We start from the raw sequence: 23408 nt of genomic DNA, 5'->3' as shown, positions 1-23408 counted from the left end.
GGTTGGATGTGGTTTTGGGAATTTTTGGTAAAGTGTCAATGTGTGAGTTGAGGATGGCTTGATGTAGATTTTGGTACATTTTGATTGATTTCAAAAAGGGTTGAAATTGGCATGTTTTGGTTGATTTTGAAAAGAGTTGAAAATGGCTTGTTTTGAAAATGGCACCTTGTGGTTTTGTATGAAAACATGGTTTTTGAGCACACTTTGACGGGACATAACTTGGACTACGAATCTCTGTTTTATGCCAAATCTGTTTAGAAATGAAATTGGATCCGGGATGTCTATGCCGTTCGAAGAACGGGTGAAAAATGATTTAAAATGATAAAGTTACGTCCGTCGGAAGATTGGGGGTTGAATCTGTAAATTCTGCAGCTTTTAACTTAGAAAATTTTTAGCAGAATGACCCTCCACGCGTAGGCGCACTTGGCGCGTACACGTCGTTCTTCAAGAAGGCACCATCCACGCGTGCGCGTGGTGTGCGCGTGCGCGTCGATGCGCTGCACCCAATGCCCAGCTATTTTCCAGAGAGTTGTGCCAGAGTTGTGCCAGTTTTGTGCCTAGGCGCAAGAGCACCCACGCGTATGCGTGGCTGACGCATGCGCGCCGTTTAGATATTTTTCAACCCACACGTTCGCGTGTATGACGCTTGCGCATCGATGAGTTTTTGGCCATCCACGCGTGTGCGTGGAGTGCGCGTACGCGTGGCCCTATTTTCATGCCAAAGATGGTTTTTGAGTTTTTAAAGCCAAATCTCATACTTCTAAGCCTCCGATCTCACCCCTTATGTATCAAATCATTATGGTATCAGAGCAGTTCGTCCTCGTGAGCCTGAGGGATGGAACTGCTTATGCTTCAATGCATACTCTGAGTCTGTGCCTGTGCTAGTTAGGGTATCTAACCGATACATCTAGCATGAAGTCCATGAGTGTACTTTTGGTACTTTGAAGCACTATACTTCCGATATTGAGACTGGTCAACTTGATATCGATTGTTTGGTGTGTATAGGAACCAGATGGCGCCTCGTGGACCTGGTCGGGGACGTGAGAGAGATCGTACTAGTACTCAGGAACCGGAAATCAACCCGAATAACCCGGTAAACTTTATGGCGGTGTTGGAGAATATGGCTGCTACTATGCAGGCCACTGCGGAGGCTCTTGGGCAACAGATAAACAATAATGGCAATGGCGGAAGTGGAGCTCAGGGCCCGATGACACTGGCAACTTTCTTAAAGGTTAATCCACCTAAGTTCAAGGGAACCACTAATCCGACTGAAGCTGACACCTGGTTTCAGGCCATGGAGCGAGCACTGCAAGCGCAGTTGGTGCCTGAAGAACAGTGTGTTGAATTTGCCACCTATCTGCTCACGGGGGAAGCATCGCATTGGTGGCAAGGGGCCCGACGTCTCCTGCAGCAGAGGAATGATCCTATCACCTGGGGTACCTTCCAAGTGGAATTTTATAAGAAGTACTTCCCGAATTCTGCTAGAACGGTCAAGGAACTTGAATTACTGCAGCTGAAGCAGGGTACAATGTCCGTATCTGAGTATACGGATAAATTTGAGGAGTTATTCAGGTTTTCTCGTATGTGTCAAGGAACCCCGGGAGACTTCGAGGAATGGAAGTGTATTAAGTATGAGGGAGGACTTCGAAGTGAAATCCTGAGCTCCGTTGGACCGATGGAGATCAGGGTCTTCTCCAAACTTGTGAACAAGAGCCATATTGCTGAAGAATGTGTGAGGAAGGCTGATGAGACGAAGAATGACCGTCAGGAGTCCCACCGCAGAGAGCACAATCAGGAATACCCAACAAGGAGTCAAGAGTTTAAGAGAAGAGGATACCCACAACGTCTTCCCCAAAGGCGAAATGACCTTGCGACAAATAAGAATTCCCAAGGAAAAGGTAGGGAAAAGCAAATAGTGGTTGTTTCAGATGTTTTGAGCTGTCAGAGATGTGGAGGTCATCACCCAAATAGACCGTGTCGTTATGGTTCGGGTTTGTGTTACAATTGCGGAAAGCTAGGACATTTGGTCAGAGATTGCCCACATCGGAAGGACCGGGAGACTGCCAGGTCTGATTTTCGTACCTGAGGTAATAAGAAAACTGATAACTTAATTCTTTACCACTTTAGATAATGCTGAAGGCTGGTATTCACTCATAATACATGGTCGAATGAAAAATTATTATCTGTTCTAGGTAACCCTAAGTTATCTTAATAGAAGGTTTGGTGAGCATAAGTGATTAGGTAGGCCTTTAACGGAAAGCAACCTCAGAGTGGAATGACTGGTGGGCGATGTCAAAGCCATCATCCGGGAACTCCGTGTCGAGGTGGATTGGGACTTTGCTATGGTTGTAGAGGAGTTGGACACGTGTCCTGGAAATGTCCTAAGAAGGTCAACCGGAATACTACCAAGGGCCAACAACAAGGTCGTGTGTTCACTACAACAACGGGTGATACCGTTAGATCCGACGGTTTGGGAATTGGTAAGCGAAAGATCGGTAACAACGTGTTAAAAGTACGATTAAGTTGGTATGTGGTTTTGGCTATCATAGATAGAAATCTAGTGAATGCCAGTCATGCTAAGTTGTGGTTGTGAGGAAGTAAGTGATAGAACTCGTACTAGACGAGAGATCAGAATAAAGCAGCGGAAACTTGTGGAAGCAGTAACACAGGATAGCTACGAATAAGAGCTGTAAAAGTTTACTATAGTATCTTATGTTTGAATACTAGAAGGGTTAAGCGGGTTACTGCAAGTAATGATCTCCAATAGTTAGAATTGATTGCGGCTGTGAGCTTTGATGGTTCTAAAGCGGATGAGGAAATTATCATTGATGCATAATTGGATTTAGATGATGAGAGAGTGCAAGTTGTCGTGTTTGAGAGATGAGTACCATGATGTTTGGTCATAGTGACCTTGGAATTAGATTGAGATTTATAATGATTGGTTTTGAAAGACGAATGTGAAAACCACTAAATTGGAATGCTGATGCGGTACTGAGATTGGTTTAAGGGAACCCATGACGGGTGGTAAACTCCAATTTTTGGGGAGGTACTGTTGAAAATTTTTCCCAAGAAATTGAAAGAGCGTTGGTTATGGTTTTGAGGATGATTTTTGATATGAGTAACGTTAACAAAAGAGATGTGTCTCGAATGCTTTTATAGATTATTAAAGGAAAGCGGATTCTTATAATTTTGTTAAATTGTTATTTCAAACTCATTTGCTTTCCATAAATGAAAGGGGTTTTTGATTGATGAGTCGGAGGCTTTATAACAGCAAGTCATGTGGAAATTCGAGGGTTTGAGAATAAGAAAGTAAGTTTGGAGTTTATGCTTGGAGTTGAGCTGTGATTAGTGGTAATTGGCTTGGCAGAGAGAGAGGATAGTGATGGAGTATCATTAAGGTGTGGTGATGATCTTTGATTGATTATAGTGATGGGGGACGACGGCTGTGATTAACGACGATGGTAATATTATTGATGACATGATTTGAGATTTAATAGGGTGAGTTGATGAGACGATAAAAGTAAGGAACGAGACTATTGGTCGGCGTTGGACAAATGACCGAGAACCTCGAATATAGAGAAATCAGAGCGCGGCAACGGAAGTGCGCAGAATAAAAGGACCTTGGGACTGTTATGCGTTGGATATAGAGGCAGACTACGCTCGCGTACTCGCAGTGATGGATGAAATTTTCGAGGGCGAAAATTTCTGTTAGGGGGGTAGAATGTAATACCCGGTCTAACCGAAATTAATTAAATAATAAGTTAAATAAGAGCGAATATGGTTGGAAGATTTGGCAATTGGAATTTGATAATTCAAATATGATATTTGGATTCAGTGAATTTTTCCGAGTCGGAAAACATAGTTTTCTACGTAAAAGCGCGCAGTGGAATTTTGACCGGCAGTACCGGCTGAGATCTGTCTAGTACTACAGCTGAGGAAATTGATTATGGGTAAATAGATTAATAAATGAGGAACTATAATTAGGGAAGGTAGAAATATTTAAAGTTCAATTTAGAGCGCTAATCTTAAAGGTTTTGACCCAAAATTGGGCCAATGGGCAAAAATAAGTGAACCGGGCCTAAGTGGGCCCAAGACCCAACATATATAAATATTAGTTATGAGCATTTCAGCTCATTTTGCCCTAAAGAAGGGGTGTTGGGCACTGAAATTGGGAAGAGAGAAGAGAAGAGAGAAAACCTAACTCTCTTTGATCTTCAAACCACCATAACTTGAGCTACGGAGCTCCGATTGACGAGCCGATTGCGGCCACGCATCGCTCTTCTCATCCTCTACAATTCTATCTAAGTTTTGTGGTGAGTATTCCATTCATATCTGCCTAGTTTTCGAAATTCCCTACTGTTACACGTTTTTGGGTAATTAGTGTTGAAATCTTGTGATTTTGGGTGTTTAGGGATACTCCAACATGGATTCTAAGTGGGTTCTATCCCTACTTCATATGGGCTGAGGTAAGAAGTACTCAAACTCTTGTGACTTGTCATTTTTATGAGCCCTAGATTGATGTATGTATGTGATATTGGTTATGTTAGTGTATTTGGTGATGTTGGTGCACAATTGGGAGATTGGTATTGCTTGAGGAGCTTTGGTGAGGCTTGGAGCTAAGCTTGGTGAAGACTTCCAAAGAAGAGGCTCAATTGGTTTGGCTACAAGAGGTATGGTTTAAGTTTCATTTAAGTACCATGTGTTGTGATGAGAATTCCTAGGCTAGATGCCCCTAGGATTAAGTTTGAATTATGTAAATGGTTGGTGCTAATATGCATAGTTGATATGTAATGTGAATTAATGATTGGGTTGAGAATTGTGTGACCTTGTATGCTTGGCGTATTGAGAATTTGATGTACTGGGTAATGAGTATTGATTTTGTGGTTTATGCATTTAAATTGTGAAAATTGGGCCGGAGGCCGTGAATTTTGGGCCGGAGGCCGGAAAGAGGTAAGAAAGGTAAGTCGATGTGTGCATTGTATGATGGCACAAGTGATTGGATGAATTTCAGATAATGAATATATGAATGATTAGGTTAGTTATTGAATAATAAGGTTTGAGAAGTTGAAGTGTGGAATTTGGTAATTTTGGGTGAATTTATGTAGATGAGGTATGTTTAGTTCGGTTGAGATATATTATGTGATCATATATGTGATTATGATTATTGATGCCTTGATGGTATGATGATGCATTAGAGATATGTATGTTGTGATATATGCTTGGGGAATGATTAAGGTTGATTTGTGGGTGAAATCACGTGATAGTGAGTATGATATTGATTATGTATAATGATGGTTGATTGGAAATGGTATTATTGGAAATTGGGATGAGGAAGGATGTATGACATGATATTGTGTTTGTCCTTTAGCCATTTGATTGAGAAGTGTTAAAATGGTTGGATGTGATTTTGGGAATTTTTGGTAAAGTGTCAATGTGTGAGTTGAGGATGGCTTGATGTGGATTTTGGTACATTTTGATTGATTTCAAAAAGGGTTGAAATTGGCATGTTTTGGTTGATTTTGAAAAGAGTTGAAAATGGCTTGTTTTGAAAATGGCACCTTGTGGTTTTGTATGAAAACATGGTTTTTGGGCACACTTTGACGGGACATAACTTGGACTACGAATCTCTGTTTTATGCCAAATCTGTTTAGAAATGAAATTGGATCCGGGATGTCCATGCCGTTCAAAGAACGGGTGAAAAATGATTTAAAATGATAAAGTTACGTCCGTCGGAAGATTGGGGGTTGAATTTGTAAATTCTGCAGCTTTTAACTCAGAAAATTTTTAGCAGAATGACCCTCCACGCGTAGGCGCACTTGGCGCGTACACGTCGTTCTTCAAGAAGGCACCATCCACGCGTGCGCATGGTGTGCGCGTGCGCGTCGATGCGCTGCACCCAATGCCCAGCTATTTTCCAGAGAGTTGTGCCAGAGTTGTGCCAGTTTTGTGCCTGGGCGCAAGAGCACCCACGCGTATGCGTGGCTGACGCTTGCGCGCCGTTTAGATATTTTTCTACCCGCGCGTTCGCGCGTATGACGCTTGCGCATCGATGAGTTTTTGGCCATCCACGCGTGCGCGTGGAGTGCGCGTACGCGTGGCCCTGTTTTCATGCCAAAGATGGTTTTTGAGTTTTTAAAGCCAAATATCATACTTCTAAGCCTCCGATCTCATCCCTTAGGTATTAAATCATTACGATATGCCTAGCAATGAGAAAGGAGCTAGGGGATGTGGTAACTTGCGAGTGAAGCAAGGGGAAATGTTATGATCAATGATGATCAAAGATGATTATATGAGATATGGAGGATGACGGTGGAAGTACCGTGTGTGCCATGAGCCGAGGGGCAATATTTATTGATAAATGGCCGGTTCTCGATTGAACCATGGGCCGAATGGCTGAGTTATTGCCGGGTTACGGCAAATCCATTACTTTTTATGGCTGAGTATAAATGCATATATGATTAATGAATGAATGTGATAAATGGATAATAATGATAAATGCTGAAATATGATGTGTGACCCCGGGTAGTAGGCAGTGGCGTTGTCCACTTACTCCGGGTATGAGACGGAAAAAGGATGTTTATGATAAATGAGTTTAATTATGGAGTTTTGAATGAATGTATTTGTGATACCTGGGTAGTAGTAAGGGTTGTGGTTCGTCCCACTTGCTCCAGGTTAAAGTTTGAGATTTGATAACAATGAAGATTTATAATATGAATTGAGATTGAATGAATATATGTTTGAGATACCTGGGCAGTAGCAAGGGTTGTGGTTCGTCCCGCTTGCTCCGGGTCAATGCTTAAGATACCTGGGTAGTAGCAAGGGTTGTGGTTCGTCCCACTTGCTCCAGGTCAGAGATTGTGACGCCTGGGTAGTAGCGGCAGTAGTGGTGAATCCACTCGCTCCAGGTTGAGCTTTTAAACACCCGCCTGGGTAGTAGCCGCAGTAGTGGTTATTCCACTGGCTCTGGGTTGAGCGGGTAGTAGCAAGTGGGTTGTAGCTCAAACCTATTTGCTCCGCAAGGGGTGTTTCGGTCCAATGGTTAGCTACCAGGACATGTCGGGTTGGCTATATAACTGACAGATGATATCATCAGCCATAGGGCAGGCATTCATCATTTGCATATGTTTGAATTGTTTGGGTTTGCCATTTGTTTTGGATTTCTACATCATATATGCCATGTTACCTGACTATATGCTACTTGTTCTACTTGTACCATATTTGTGTATTACTTGCCTGTATTGCTTGTGTTTGTACAACTGAGAGGCCCCTCATGCTGGTGTCGGTGGGTGTGAGGGTTGTTCTTGATGGGATGAATTGATGATGCGATTGCATGATGATGATGATTATTGAATGAGATAACTGGAGCTCCCTAGGTAGACGCAGTGATGTGGTTTCACTAGCTCCAGGCGAGTGTATGATGTATTGATATAGAATTGCTGAGGCAGAACAACTGGTGATGGTTTTGCTTATAATTTTGAGTCTGATTCGTGGAAGAGTCAGCGAGTTGGGAAACATGTGAAACATGAATTGAATTTAGCACCCCCTTATGACAGTTGCCTATTCATGGATTAGCGAGAACCTAGGATGAATAATTGGTGAAGAAGTTTAGGATGCTTAGTGAGTTTTTATTGCAGTACATTGAATTTATTTGGCACTTTTACCGTACTGGGAACCCATGGGCCCGGGGTTCTCATTCCGTATATATCTCTTGTTTTTCAGATACAGGTCCAGGTGCTCAGAAGTGAGTTGTGGGTCGTCTGAGAGACGGCGAAGATCTTTATTTCCTCTACTTTGTGTTTGATTAGAATCTCTCCACCTATGTTTTGAAAAGATTATATTATGTATTGAACTCTTTTGGAACTTGCCTATAGAGGCTCTTATGTTTTCTTTGGGAGAGATTAGGATATACTGTTGTCATCTACTTTCATACTGTACCCTAGCCGGCCTAAACTTCGCGGGTCGCGACTAGTGGCTATTTACTTATGCTATAAATATCTATCTGTTATATATCTCTTAATCTCCTTTACGCCTTGTCCGTATATCATTTTCGGCTTCACGGTTTATCTTTTGTTGTCGAAACGTGAGTGATACGTCTTTGCAATTTTATTTCTACTCTTTTCAGGCTTCTCGATTAATACTCTTTTCGAAATTACCTATATTTATATATTAAAAATCCACCTGAAAGTCGTACCACCGTAATATCATTGACTTATGACTCGAGCATAAGGATTTGAATATTAGGGTGTTACAACAAAAGCGTGGCCATTGACCACTTTTAGCCACGCTTTTGAAGCATGGCAAGAAAAAAGCGTTGCCATAGGCCTTTTTTCTTGTAGTGTTATACACAAGTAAGACTACTAAGGCAAGTAGCATTTAGTCATACAACATATTCAACCAGGAAAACTAATACAATTAAGCAAACCCAAACAAATCAAACATATGCAAATGATATATGCTTGCCCTATGGCCAATGAGCTCATCTGTCGGTTATACAGCCAACTCGACATATCCGGTAATGAACCCTGGACAGTCCCTGCGTGCACGTATTTACCAAGAGGAATTTTACATCTTCAAGGAGGAATAATATCCAAAAAAGTCTAAGTGTCCGACCATATCTTGCGACACAGGATCAACATCTGGGAGCAAGTGGGACAAAACTACCATCCTTGCATCTACCCGAAAATGTCAAAAACAAACTGGGAGTAAGGGGAATCACCCCACTGCATCTACCCCAGAATCACAAACCATAATCCGGAGCAAGTAGAATCACTCCACTGCATCTACCCAGGCAGGTGTATCAAATCAGAATTAAGTTCAATAACAATCTCATAATCTTTATCTTTCTCATCATCAATCTCATAATCATCATCATTCTCATTGTCAATCTCATCTCAATTCACATTCAATCTTAATTAAGTTCATTCATCATTATCTATTTACTCTCATCGTCAATCATCTTATTCATATTCATTATATATCACTCGAACTCTTGTTCATTTTTGGGCCAAAACTTCATTCTAAGATTAGTGTTTTAATGTACGTTTTAATTATTTCTATCACCTCAATTACCAATTTTAATTTTTTAACCTTTCTTATAAAGTTAATTTTCTCAGCTATAGTACCGGACAGATCTCAGCCGGTACTGGCGGTCAAATTTCTGGTTCACGATTTTACGCAGAAAACTGTTTTTCGACTCAGAAAAATCCACTAAGTCCAAATATCGTATTAAAATGGTCAAATTATGATTGTTACATTTTTTAACCATTTTCGCCCATATTTAATTTATTTCTTAATTAATTTATGGTTTGACCGAATTTTACAGGGACGAAAAAAATTTTCGGCCTATACCTTAGAGACCAAAATCATACATAATAATAATAATAATAATAATAATAATAATAATAATAATAATTGAGATTAATCAAGATTGTAAGTATGTTTTACTAAAATTAAAAGGTTATTTGTTCAAGTCTTAAAGTTAACAAAATAACTTTTTATATAAATGATATATGCTTTTAGAAAATTTGTACGTATATACCAATTCTTTTCCATATTCCTATTATGATATAGATATAGATAACACATATTTTAACTCTCTAATTTAATTTTCAACAACACATATTTTTTACTCTCAATAACATAAAAAGCACTATTTGGACAACGTATTTGAGTTTGTGTTACCCTATCTCCAATAACGCATAAAGTTTGTTTTTGCTGAATAATGATGGTTTATTTTGAACAGAAGAATTATCCATCAATAATGATTGTTTAACCATAAAAAATGAAAAGAAGTTGAAGAGAAGGAAATCTAAGAAGGAAAGAATGGCGATTCTTGGAGTAGGGGATTGATTGAGAGCAATAATGACGAGTTAGAAGAACTAGAGAAAGAAAAACCACAAAGGATAAATTTCGTAAAAGAAAAAAAAAAAAGAAGGGGGGGGGGGGGGTTGTGAGGGAAAAAAAATAAAATCATTTGGAGTGTAAAACTGATGAAGAGATTCTTAATTATTAACTAGGTATATAAGTAGACTACTAGTACTTAAATTATATATATATATATATATATATATATATATATATATATATATATATATATATATATATATATATATATATATATATATATATATATATATATAGTGAGAGTACTCTCATGTTTGGACTGATTGGGTTAAACTACAAAAATACAAGCCTTAATTGGTAGGGTACGACGAATAATATTACGGTGAAAAGAGAAATTAGGTGAAAAGTGAAGATTGTTTGTTTTATACTAGAGAAAATATATTCAAAAAAATAAAAGTTTTATGTGTAATATATACTTTGTTTAAAAGTATGCAATTTTTATTCTTCAACTAATTTCACTCTTTACCAAAAAGATCGATTTCCTAAAAATACAAAAATATTTAACTTAAAAATTTAAATTGAAATTTTAATTATAATATTTTTGTAAAATAATATATGTGCATATTAATTTTAACACTACAAGAAACAGTGTAATTATCGACGCCAAAAATCGACGGTCAAATTTTTCGTCGATATTTTTCGACGACTTTGTCGTCGATAAAATGAAAAAGAGATGATTAGAAATAAAATATTAAAATCGACGACAATGTCGTCTATTATTTTGGTAACTTTCTAACCTTCCAACTCTATCGTCACACTATCGACAAAAGAGCAGTTGAAAATTTTTTTCTTTAAAATCGACGAATTAGTTGTCTATTTTAATAATTAAAATATCGACAATTTTTACCGTCGATAAATTTAGACGATAGAGATCTCCTTTTTAATCTGGATAAACGGTATAGATTTATTACATAAAATAGACGAATGAAATGTTGATTTTTATTTTACCTAAAATCAACGAAAGAGCCGTCGATTTTTATCAACAAAAAATCACTCCCGCGTTTGCCTTCCCGCTTCCCTTATTTCACTCATTTCCCCAAAATTTAACCCTAAACTTTCATAGAATCAGAGTTCAGACTTCAGAGTGAGGCTTCTTCTTCTCCTCCAACGCCTGAGAATAGAGACCAGAGGCGGAATCACAATCACTTAGAGAGGCAGAGTGAGGCTTCTTCTTCTCCTCGTTTGGTAACTACTTACTTCTGCTTCTTCTTCTTGATTTTCATGTTTCTCTTGAGTTGAATCGTCATTTTGATTTCTTTTCGCTTTTGTAATCGAGGTAGTTTTTCTGTGAGTTTTTGTGAAAATCTGTGTGTTTATGTGTTGCTGTTCAAATCGGAGCTGAATTGTTCAAAGATGATGATTGCGAGAATTTTGACTTCGATTTTTTTTTAAGGTTTTGGTTAGTTTTGTTTTTGTAGTATATTAAGACACTGATTAAGCTGAATTTTGTGTTTGTTGTGATTTTTGAAGCTCGGTATTGAATACTGAGACTAATGAGCTGGTTGCTGTTAAGAAGATAGCGAACGCGTTCGATAATCACATGGATGCAAAGCGCACACTCCGTGAGATTAAACTCCTGAGGCATCTGGATCATGAAAACGTGAGTCGTCTGTCCTTTCTCGAGTTTAATATAGTTTAGATATCATATATAGTGACGCTTATCTCCCTGAATTTTGTAGCCAGTTGTTATATATACATTTTTTTCTAGAGTGATAGCTTATGATTTTTAGAGAAAAGTTACAAAGACACTTAGCAGTGTGAATTTCGTAGCGATTTTTTTTGGCGTGATATTATTTTTAGAGCATTTGGTTTGTCTCCTTGTTTGCATTGTTCCCACTAATGTTTCTTATAATTCTGTTATCTTTAGGTGTGAGGATTATGCAATTTGCTTTTTGCTTTCAACCAGAATGGAATCACACAATTACATGGCAAGTGCCAAATCTGTATCTCTTTATTGTATAAGTTCAGGAGTTTCTCAATCTGCCATTCTGCACTCTTTTGTAAATTCAATTTCGGCCAGAAGCAATTCTCTACTTGTTGTTTCGGTTTCACTCAACCTTGTTTGATTGACAAGTTCAGGTAAGTCAGTGGTGGAATTTCGATTATCCTTATGCTAGTTGATCATATGGATAATCTGGGAATATATGTGACAAATTTGTTATGCCATTTTTTATTTCTGTACCTGAATGAGCTTCTTTTAATCTATTTGGTTAAAGGAAAAAGGTGCAATTCTTTTGGAGAATTCTGGTAGTTTGTACAAGGTGAAATCCGAGATGAAGTATGCCATGAAAAGTTACTACATGGAATACTATTTTGAGACCAACCCTGATTATATTTGACATTTTCCCATTTCTTTTGGCTGTGAGTTGTTGGTAAATTTAGGTTGCGGCTCAGGAGATAGTTGTTGTTTAATGTATTTTGGTTTCTTGTTGTTACAGTAAAAGATGGGGACTGGAATTTTGATTTGCATGATCTGCTGTTATGTTTCGGTGTAAAAGAATTCTTGGTATGGTTTAATCCTTATGTTTTATTTTTCCCCCAAAGGATAAGGAATCACCTATTTCTAGGTTATCACTAGGTTATTGCTCCTCAAAGTGCAAGTGGTGTGCTTCTTGATGCACCTGAAGCTAGCAAGCTCTTGAGTGCTGTCGCAATTGCTTTGTCAAATTATTCAAGGTAACTCTTCTTACTTGTTGTGTAGTGTTTAGTAAGCAATGAAAATCACAATAACTTATGTTCATTGGCATTTTATCTTGGTCTAATTATAAATGATAACTAGTAACTGCTTGTTCACTGTGATATTTGTTTTTATGGCCTGCTTGTTATTTTCACTGGAGAACTTTAAAAAAAGGAGCATTTGTTTAAAAAAAATGCTTTTAGTGAGGGACTTTTTCAGCTTTTTTTTCCCTTCAGAAGTTACTCTTTCTAGCTTATAGGAAAGCACTAATTGCCTCTTCTTTTTTTTCATTTTGGAAAGCACTAATAGATTCGGATGTATGCTTTAATTTGTTTAATCTATGGATATATCTGTACAAAACGCTGCCAAACATGCAGATGGTGGCTGAGTAATCCTATTCTACCCAAGCCTGCTTGCAAAAGGGGTTTTAACAAATTAAAAGTATCGGTAGTGCTGCTGTTTAATTTTCACTATTGCAGGTTTTGATTTGCGTCTGCTTTTCTCATGTCATACACTTTGGCTTATTGAAAAAGAAACACAAAAGCATAAAGCAAAACAAAAATCAGATTCTCATTACATGAAGGCCCAAAGTGCTGGTCAATTTATGATTTATGTGCATTCCAAGATGATGATAGGTAAGTTTGGAACTAACTCAGAATATTTTCTTTATATAATCTAATCTTTTAAATGAAGTTGAGAAGGATATCCATTGACCAACTTTTTATCTGCCCTCAGCTCTCTTTAAATTTTATTTTTATCTCACAATAACTTTAAAGTTGTAATATATGTTTGAAATTGAAGATAGATTTTGATATGCCCTGCTACGACCAAGTGATAAGTATTATTCTTTTGTTTTTTGGCAGTGGATGATGAATACATAATCATTGGATCTGCTAATATCAACGAGAGATTAATGAATGGTAGAAGAGACACTTTAATTGCTATGGGAGCTTATCAACCCTCCTATTTGGCAACCAATAAAAATAGTGCAAGGGGCCAGATCCATCGCTTTCACTTGTCCTTGTGGTACGAGCATCTTGGCATATATAAAGAAACTTTCCTCAACCCTGAACTTGAAGGTTGTATTAGAAGGGTCCATCAGCTTGCTCAAAACAATTGGAACAGATATACAGGACAACCATTATGCACTTGTGGCCACCTCCTGCGCTATCCCATTGACATTTCTCTTGATGGAAGTATCACACATGATCCTGAAATATTCCCCGACACCTATGCAAGAATTCGAGGTAGTCAACACTTAGATAGTTCGGTGGTTCGTAATATAAGGTGGGCGGGCACAAAAGCTGAGTTTAGTATTTGTATTAGATAGTGGTTGAATATTTTGTATTATTAGTGGATTGTAATTTTAACGAATATAAGTCTAAGTTTAGTTATTTATTTTGTCTTGAGCTTTTTATGTTAGAGAATTATTTATTATTTTGATAAGTTTGTAAACTCATTATCTAATATTTAGTATAAATTTTATTTTTATATTTAAAAGTTTATTTGTTTTGTTATTTATACTCTATATAAATTTTATTTCTATATTTATTTGCATTAATTGTTTACTATTTTTCAAATAAAAAAAATAATTAAAACATGTCTATTAAAATCGACGGAATGGTTGTCGCTTTTTAATTTTAAAATAGACAAGGAAAACCAAATATAGACAAAAGATTTGTCGGTATCTAAATAATAAAATCGACGGCAACTGTGTCGATTTTATTGGATCCAATATCGACGGTAATCTTGTCGATTTTAGTAAGCATATTATAAACGAAAACGTTGTTGATTTTATTGAATCAAATATCGACAAAAGTGGCATCGATTTTATATAATAATATCGACGGCAACGTTGTCGATTTTAGTAAGAAGGTAAAATTCTCAAACTCATATTACAGACAGTAAAGCCGTCGATTTTATTAAATTATTATCGACGGCCAAGCAAGCCGTCGATTTTAATAGAATTTTGAAAAATCGACAAGCTTTATAGCGACCACCTCCGCCGTTTATTTTGCCATCGAAATTTAATATTATCGACGGCTAAGCCGTCGATTTTGCCGTTGATTTTAACGATGTTTCTTGTAGTGTAAATAGATCTAGACAGAGTATTGGTTTAATTATTTTAGTAAAATAATATATATGCTTATTAATTTTAAATAGAATTAGACAGAATATGGATTTAAAAATATTTTTATTATGTCAGAGTAGATCAGACTAAATGTAAGTAGACCTAAAAGTTTTGACAAAATGTCTTGCCTAATTTTATATTTTCATCTCTAATTCGGTACATCAAAATAAATTTAGTAGTGCACCACAAACAATACCTTAATTTTAGGGCAATTTACACATATAAAATAATTGAAGAAAACTTTTACGCAAATACAACATTGGCAATTTCCAGACGCAAATGCAACAAACGCAACTATATATAATCCGCTACACCCTGCAACGGAACTCAATTGCACGTAATCCGCTACAGGGTATCACGGATTACGTTGAGGGCTGGGTTATGCATAAACTGCTACATCCTGTAGCGGTTTATGACCAAATGGCGTTTGTGCATAATCCGCTACACCCTGTAGCGGATTATGAGTATAGTGGTCTCTATATATACCGCGTGAGGCTGTAGCAGAAATTATTTGAGTTATTTTGGAAAGAAAGTTAGAGAGAGAAAGTAGAGAGAAGGGAGAGAAAATTCAAATTCTTGAGTAGTTTAGAAGAATGGAGGATGAACGGCGGTTGTACCGGCTCGACAGGCGTTGCTCACGTAGCCGGAACCATCGATGAAGAGGTAAGTGTCTATATTTCCAAACACTATTTTAATAAATGTATATTTTATTCAATATTAAGGAAGTAATTCATTAATTAGATAGATAGAGACTTAGTTTAGGTTTTGGTTTGAAAATGAAAATTTGAAATTTAAACTTTGACATTTAACATTTAATAGTCAAGGTAGAGAGGTAAATTAGTAATTTCAAAACCCAAGTAGCTTAAGACTAGAAACATAAGCTATAGTTTGGTGATGTTATTGTTAGAAATTAAGCCGGTGTTCTTTATTTCTGAAAATGCAGCCAACCCGATGTGTGTATAGCGTCCGTAGGCAACAGAATATGCCGTTACATGATAGGATCATACCTTACTTAGAGAGGGCTGGGTTGTACCACCTGGCTAGGCTGAACGCGCATTGGTTCTGGTTGGATGAACCTCTGGTCAGCGCATTTATCGAGAGGTAGCGGCCTGAGACCCACACTTTCCATATGCCATTCGGAGAGTGTACTATCACGCTCCAGGACGTGGCATACCAGCTCGGGCTGCCCGTGGATGGCCAGGCTGTTTCCGCGTGCATGACAGACTTCCACATGCACATCGAGGGGGCCAGACCGGCATGGGAGTGGTTCGAGGAGTTATTTGGTGAGCTTCCGCCACCGGATAAGAGAATATAACACAGTCCACTTTACATGGTTTCATGAGCAGTTCAGGGTGTTACCAGCGGATGCTTCGGAGGAGACCGTGCGCATATATGCACGCGCATATATTATGATGCTTCTGTCGACACAGTTGTTCATGGACAAGAGTGCTAATCGGGTCCACCTTCGCTGGTTGCCTTTTGTGGCGAGACTTGACGATATGGGCAGCTATAGCTGGGGCGCCGCTGCATTGGCGTGGCTGTACTGATGCATGTGCAGGGTGGCAAATAGAAACGTCACCAACTTGGTTGGACCCCTACAGTTGCTACAGTCATGGATCTTTTGGCGGTTCCCCACGCTGAGGCTGCGCGGGTTTTGATGCTTTCTCTTTTCCATTGGCATCCAAGTATACCTTAATTCATTCTTTCTTTCAAGTTCATTACGTTCTATATTTGAAATTACATATTTACGTGCTATTTCTGCAACTCAGATGGGCCACATATTTGCCCTCTTCTGATGGAAAGGAACGGCGGATTATACAGTATCGTCTGGCATTGGATCGACTGACTCATCGAGATGTAAGTATTTTGTTTTTGTTTGTCGTTCTTTTAATTGTTTTTTACACACTTATATGTATACATTGGTACAATGCTGACCTTGCCTCCTGTCTATCAGATTGTGTGGGAGCCTTATGGTTCGCTGGACGTACTGGCAGTCATCCATCCGGAGATACTGACTGAGGAGCACAACCGGTTATGGCGGGCTGTCACCAGCCTGATATATTTTGCAGTTATTGAGTGGCATCAGGTAGACAAGGTCTTCCCACAGCTAAGGGGCGTACAGCATTTGCCTGAGCCAGCGCTCAACATAGAGTATCTTCATAGTAAGGACGGCAGGGGTGGAAATAGATGGTTCCCCACTTACTGTAGGACATGGCATCAGCATTGGGACGAGCGAGTTCGTTTTGTGTTGAGTGTCCAGAGAGTTCCTGATCCTGGTCCATCCCCTGAGTACCTGGACTGGTAGCACCGTGTTGCACATAGGATTCTGTCACCAGGGATTGCTTTCGCCGACCCCAGGCCGACCCAGGTTCCGGACGATGCTATACTCAGAGGGTTGTCGCAGGCGCCGACTAGAGTTTCAGCGTCTGATATGCCTAATAACAGACGTTTGGAGCGGAGACGATGCATCGGTACACATGCCACTGATCGCGACTGGTGCTGGCTAGATGACATGATGCAGGAGGAGCAGGTTGGTGGTGATGACGGAGGCCAGGCAGATCATCGCCTTCGTCGATCTTCTGCTAGACGACGGGCTGCTCGTGGTGGAGGAGCACCTCCCGTCCACCACGATGACGAGGCAGGATCGTCCCGTCGGCACCCTACAGACACTCATGTTGGTGGCACCGCGGAGACTAGTATGGGTGGTACACCTTTTACCCATGTATCTAGCTCTCAGGTACTACATGGGTGTAGCACACAGCTGTTAGCCGATCTTGCTACCACTTCTTTCACCATGGATTTGGACGATCAGTTGGGTGGACCCCAGTTCTATGTGAATTTTGCTGAGATTATACGGGGTGACGACGTTCATCAGTACCAGAGCCCGATTCCAGGCGGCCCTTCAGACCCTACGGAGTATAGGCCACAGCCAGCGGATGTGCCGTCCCAGGTTCCTGAGACCCAGCTCCCGGTCGACTTGAATGAGCCCGCAGGCAGCCCGTACGACACTTGGTTCGGGATGGGGGGGACGCCACCATCTGCATTAGAAGTTGGGGCACAGGAGGCTCCGCTGGGAGATCGGCGAGCGGCTAGGGTTAGGTGTCCGACTCGATGTGGCACAGGCTCGCACCTACTTGGTCCATTCGGAGGCGACCATGATGTTGACGGTGACCAGCAGTAGCGTCCGATTCTCTTATTTCCGACAGTTATCCTTATATGAATTATGACTTATTTATTTTCTGTTAGGGTTAACGACTTGTGACAGTTATATCTGTATTAGTTATGTAGTTATACCTGTATTATTTTTGTTCGACTTACTGCGAATGACGATTATATTTTGTATCAATTCGTGCATTTTGCATCATGGGTTTTAAACCCTAACATATAAACACCACTATACTCATAATCCGCTACAGAGTGTAGCGGATTATGCACAAACGCCATTTGGTTATAAACCACTACAAGGTGTAGCGGTTTATGAGTAACCCAGCCCTCAACGTAATCCGCGATATCCTGTAGCGGATTACGTGCAATTGAGTTCTGCTGTAGGGTGTAGCGGATTATATACAGTTGCGTTTGTTGCATTTGCGTCTGAAAATTGCCAATGTTGTACTTGCGTAAAGGTTTTCTTCAATCATTTTATACGTGTAAATTGTCCTTAATTTTATATTTGGGTTATTATATTTTGTACCTAAAAATAGAAAACAAACATTATCTAACTAATACTACAATAATATTTGCTTTTTGGTACATATTGGTTAATATTGCGATGGTTTTATTATTTTTTTGAAAAGCAAAATCGGGTTACGTTGGTGAATATAATGAGTGCTAACAAGTGTTACTCAGATTATCCTCTCATCATCTCATGTGATGTACTAACAATTTTAAACATGTACTGCATCATTATTATTATTATTATTATTATTATTATTATTATTATTATTATGTACATAAAAACAGTGCTAATAATCTGCTAATCGTGAAAATGATATTTTCTTCTTTTATTATTATTTTTTCATATGTCACACTAGTACACTACTAATACAGCCATGGAGACGGGACAAAGTAGGAAGAGGGTCCAAATTCCAAAACAATTTTAGCACAAATACACATCAAGAAGTGAAGTGAGAAATGATTTTGCAATCAAGTGCTTTATGATTGAAGACTAGAAAAAGATGGTAATATAAAGTGATAAAAAAAGCAATTCTTTTTCATTTCCCAACAACCTTTTGACACCAATAAGAAAAAGGTGTAGTAGGGCAGGGCATCAGAACTAGTCTTCCAGCCTCCCTCACCCTTTTTTTTTAATATTCTACTTATTAGAACTAGCATTCCAACTTTTATCATAAGAAAATGGTGGATTTTTTTTTAGTAAAATGACAATGAGATTTTTGAAGATTTTGAATTTCGATTAATTTGTTATCGAAGAAAAAAGTATTAATTAGGTTCTTTAAGATAATAAACAATAGATACGTATGTCTTTCTGTTAATAAATAGTGCGAAATAAAATTGAATTATTTATATATTTCATTATTTATAGTGGTATATGTCTCGTTACTATTACATGAATAGAAAAATGATATAATTTTGGACATTGAAAAATTTATTATTTTTTGAATTTTCATATATCATTTATCAACTACTCTCTATTTATCACAAATTTTATCAAAATAAGTGAAAATTCACTCCAAAAATTATTATTTACATTACTTTCTTTCACAGATAAACATGTCAGAGTAATTAACAGTATATATAAGTATTACCGTTAGGTTTTAGTTGATGAATTGATAGAATGATATCATGCATGTGTCCATTATTTACTATCCTACAGGACTAAATTAATACTTTTTTTAAAGACTAATTTATTCGAAGTCAAAATGTTCAAGAAGCTAATTGTTATTTTACTTTTTTTTTTCATTGTCAAAAATTCATAATGCGTTGTTTTGACTTTATAATATAGGAAAGTTTTTAAATATATTTATAAAATATCAGTGTCTCAATAATTTTAATTGTAAATTTTAATTAATATATATTATATATTTTTTTATAATTAAATCAATGATTAAAATTATTAGAACATCAGTATATTTAGTTTATTTGAAATTTTTTCTATAGTATAATCTTTATACTCTCACTATTTTAGATTGTTTTTTATTCTGATAAAAAAATTTAACGACAAAAAATGTAATTATAAAAGTTTGATAAAAATAATAATAAAAATATAATTAGAAAAATTAATATAATAATAAAAATATACCTATGAAAAAAATATATATTAAAAAAAAATATAATAATAAAAAATACTTACAAAAATTTGATAAAAATAATAAAAAAAATAAAAAATAAATTATGTCTTTTGTTAATATTTTTATTTATTTTTTATTAAAAAATAAATATAATAATTCAATATTTCTACATACAACACTTTTATTTATATTTTATCTATTAAATATAATTTTATATTTTTATATTTTTATTTTAATATTCTGTACCTATAAATAAATACAGTCTTAATTACATAAATTTTTTTAGTATCAATGAAAGCAATCTATTAGCCGTAAGAAAGATCGATAATTTTGTTGTTTCACATTTTTCTCCAAAATATTATCTAAAACTAATTTCACAAATATCTTTCGAGTAAAGTGTAAAAATTATCTTCTAAAGATTCAAGGGATGAAAAAATATTTCTAAAATATCATAAAATAAAAATGTCTCAAAAAACTAATAAATATAATTTTTTTATAAGTGTCAAATGGATTTTATATTTAAAAACTAACTTATAAATTGAATTTGAATTTTTGTGAAAATATTTATTTGGTTAAATATGTAGTAAGTGTGTATAAAAATTCTGAGCAAAATTAGATCTTTAATTTTTTTTAAATTTTTTAAAAACAATTTACATATTCACAAAAATAATGGGAAAAAATAAAATTATTAAATTTTAATAATAAAATTTTTTTATTTCTTTAATAATACTTACAAATTTTTGTTATATTTTAGAAATTTCTAAGACGTTTTATTATTTTTTAGAGATATTTTATTAGGGCCTAAATATTTTGAAAATACTTTTAGTGATATACTTGAGATATTATATTAATATATATGACGTAGAAATTGGAAAATTTCCTGAAGATTTCAGATTGATTTTTCTTTTTGGTTTATAAATTTTATTCCCTTTTTGACTTTTGTGGTTCATTTATATTAGTTTAGGTTAGCCACTTGATGGAATAGTCAGAAATCAGAATTTTAGGAGACAGAAAATAAAGTCGGTCTGAGGGGGAGATTCAAACTGCATTTTATCACTCAGCTATCAAATCTCCTCTTATAAAATCTAGAGCGTTGTTAATATATATTATGTGAACTCATTTTAAAAGTATTATAAAAGAAAATATTATTAAAATACTTAGAAAGATAATTTTTTATTTTTAAAGTATTAAATATATCAAAATTTAAAAGTTTAAAATTTTCTTTTATCGTACTATTAAAATATATTTTAAAGTATAAAATAGCTAAATCCCATACTTTGTTATCTATTTATCTATTTTATAATTAAAATCAAGAGTTTTCAATATACATGATTAATGTAGTATTTTTTGGCAGTACTATTTTCTTTATTTAGCCTAATTTACTAAATATAATTAATTATAATTACTACTAATTATTTCTTTCTTATTTTATATTAATTCAATTAATTAAAATTAATATATTTTAGCTATTTCAATTCTAGCAACTTTAATCAAACGTTAATATCATTTTAATATTTTATGTAATTAATATTAATATTATTTAAAAATTACATTTTTAAGGTAAAATATATATTTTTTGAATTTTTTAAAATATTCAAAAATACCCTTATATTCAATATGTTTCAATTATTCTCTTAGCGGTTAATATAGCTAATGAAAATATAAACATGATAATTTTATACTGACGTGTCAATGTAGAATTGTCATATTATATTATCTAATCTAAAAATATAATTAAACATATTAAAACGTTATAGATAAAACTAAAATTAAATATTAAAGATAAATATATTTATAAAGTAACTAAATATCATATATTCTTATTACTAAATTGTACACAAATATTTTTAAAGATATCTAAATTATTTTAATTTAATCTTTTAATGTTTGATTGTAATAATTTTATCTCTAATATTTTAATAAATTTTAATAATACTCCTGAGTTAGACGCTTAGTCATCATATATATGATTTGATAATCGTATATTAATGTATTAGTATGCAATTACCACGTCAACATCTCTATTAAGTATTAACATTGTTAACCCCCAAGAGAATAATTTAGATAGGAAAAGTGTAGGGGCAATTTTGTTAAATTCTGGTGAGCATGTAATCAGCAAAGAAAAGTGAGTTATTAGATAAAATTTCACATCAATCTCATATTATTAAAATTATTATTGATGACTATTTGATGACTACAAATCACAAAGTTGCTGGCCCCTAAATTTGTAAAAAATATTTTGGACTTTTTCGAAAGCTTAGGTATAGCACTGTAGCAATAGTATAGTAAATAAGTTTGAGATCACTTATAAATAAATTTAAGATAAAATTAACATTTTGAAAATACGTTCTAAATCCGAGTAAAGTTATTGTATAGATGAATTTTAATTTTTGTCTTAAATTCAATAGAATTTTTTTTTTTTTTTTTGTAATCTCTGTCAAAAATCGTTTGAAATTTCTCTCAAATTTATTTGAAGTTAACAACTCACCTGGACGAAATAAATTTCGTTTGAATTTAAAAAAAAAAAAAACTTATTTGTAGTAGTACGTGCAGGCATTTCATGCTCCTCAAATTAATTTAACTGAAGAAATTAGTTAATAATATTCTGGTTTTTACGTGAAGGATTAAATTAGGATAGAATCAAGTAGAATTTTACAAACTAATAAGAAATATATAAATCTGTGTCGACGTCGCACTTCTATGGTGACACTCAAATTTTATTTTATTGTAAGTCACCATGTATAAGACAGAAAGATAGAATAATATTTATTGTTGAAAAGATGATAAAGTCTCATTTAATTATGATGGTTTAGACATGTGAAAAAAAAATTTTTTTGGCAGAATTCAATTAAAATAACGATAATCACATCGAAGATAAATAAGTGACAAAAAGTAGGAAAAAACCTAAAAAAAAATATCATATACGAAATGGTAAAAAAATATTTATTTGTAAACAGTTACACAAAAAATAGCAATAAAATACCCATTTGACTAAAAATTTGTGTTTTCTGCAATCAAATACTATACATGTGTTACCATATTAATATTTTTTATACATAAATATGAAACAAACGCTGCCTTAGCTTGTATATTATTCTTTACACACGCTATACGTGTGTTACCATATACACTTTAGGTCATCAAGATCAGGATAAATTCAGAGTTTAGGTAATAAGGGGTCATATTTATAAATATGAGAACTTATCATCAATAATGTTTAAGTCAATTAAACAAATATTATAGCAATTCATATAAATTTAATGACCAAGTGTGTTTGTATATTTTATTTGAGTTTGAAATTCTGTGTTCAACTCTTATATTCTTCCTTTTTATGGTGATTTATTTTTAAATAATTCTTATTAAACAAGAAATATTGTATTTTTTATTAATTAGATAGATTTAATTCTTCATTTTACGATGTTTTATATGAATAATTGATCATTAAATGTTA

At 35.3% G+C, this 23408-nt stretch overlaps 1 protein-coding gene across 1 annotated transcript; it reads left to right on the top strand.

Moving 5' to 3' along the window:
* Positions 1 to 15311: 15311 nt before the first annotated feature.
* Positions 15312 to 17016, top strand: LOC140179362 (serine/threonine-protein phosphatase 7 long form homolog). Its single transcript, XM_072218219.1, has 5 exons — positions 15312 to 15374; positions 15655 to 15792; positions 16058 to 16251; positions 16481 to 16568; positions 16666 to 17016. The coding sequence occupies exons 1-5, from the start codon at positions 15312 to 15314 to the stop codon at positions 17014 to 17016; spliced, it is 834 nt and encodes a 277-aa protein (XP_072074320.1).
* The last annotated feature ends 6392 nt before the right edge of the window (positions 17017 to 23408 follow it).

This window comes from Arachis hypogaea, chromosome 15 (assembly GCF_003086295.3).
Source record: "Arachis hypogaea cultivar Tifrunner chromosome 15, arahy.Tifrunner.gnm2.J5K5, whole genome shotgun sequence".
NCBI classification, from domain to species: domain Eukaryota; kingdom Viridiplantae; phylum Streptophyta; class Magnoliopsida; order Fabales; family Fabaceae; genus Arachis; species Arachis hypogaea.
This window is presented reverse-complemented; position numbering and strand designations above follow the sequence as displayed.

Bases quoted from the DNA above. Each gene is read 5' to 3' on its own strand.
- LOC140179362 (XM_072218219.1), top strand. From the start codon at position 15,312: ATGAACGGCGGTTGTACCGGCTCGACAGGCGTTGCTCACGTAGCCGGA. The intron at 15,375-15,654 runs GTAAGTGTCTAT...CTGAAAATGCAG, and splicing joins CCGGAACCATCGATGAAGAG to CCAACCCGATGTGTGTATAG. The intron at 16,569-16,665 runs GTAAGTATTTTG...CCTGTCTATCAG, and splicing joins ATCGACTGACTCATCGAGAT to ATTGTGTGGGAGCCTTATGG.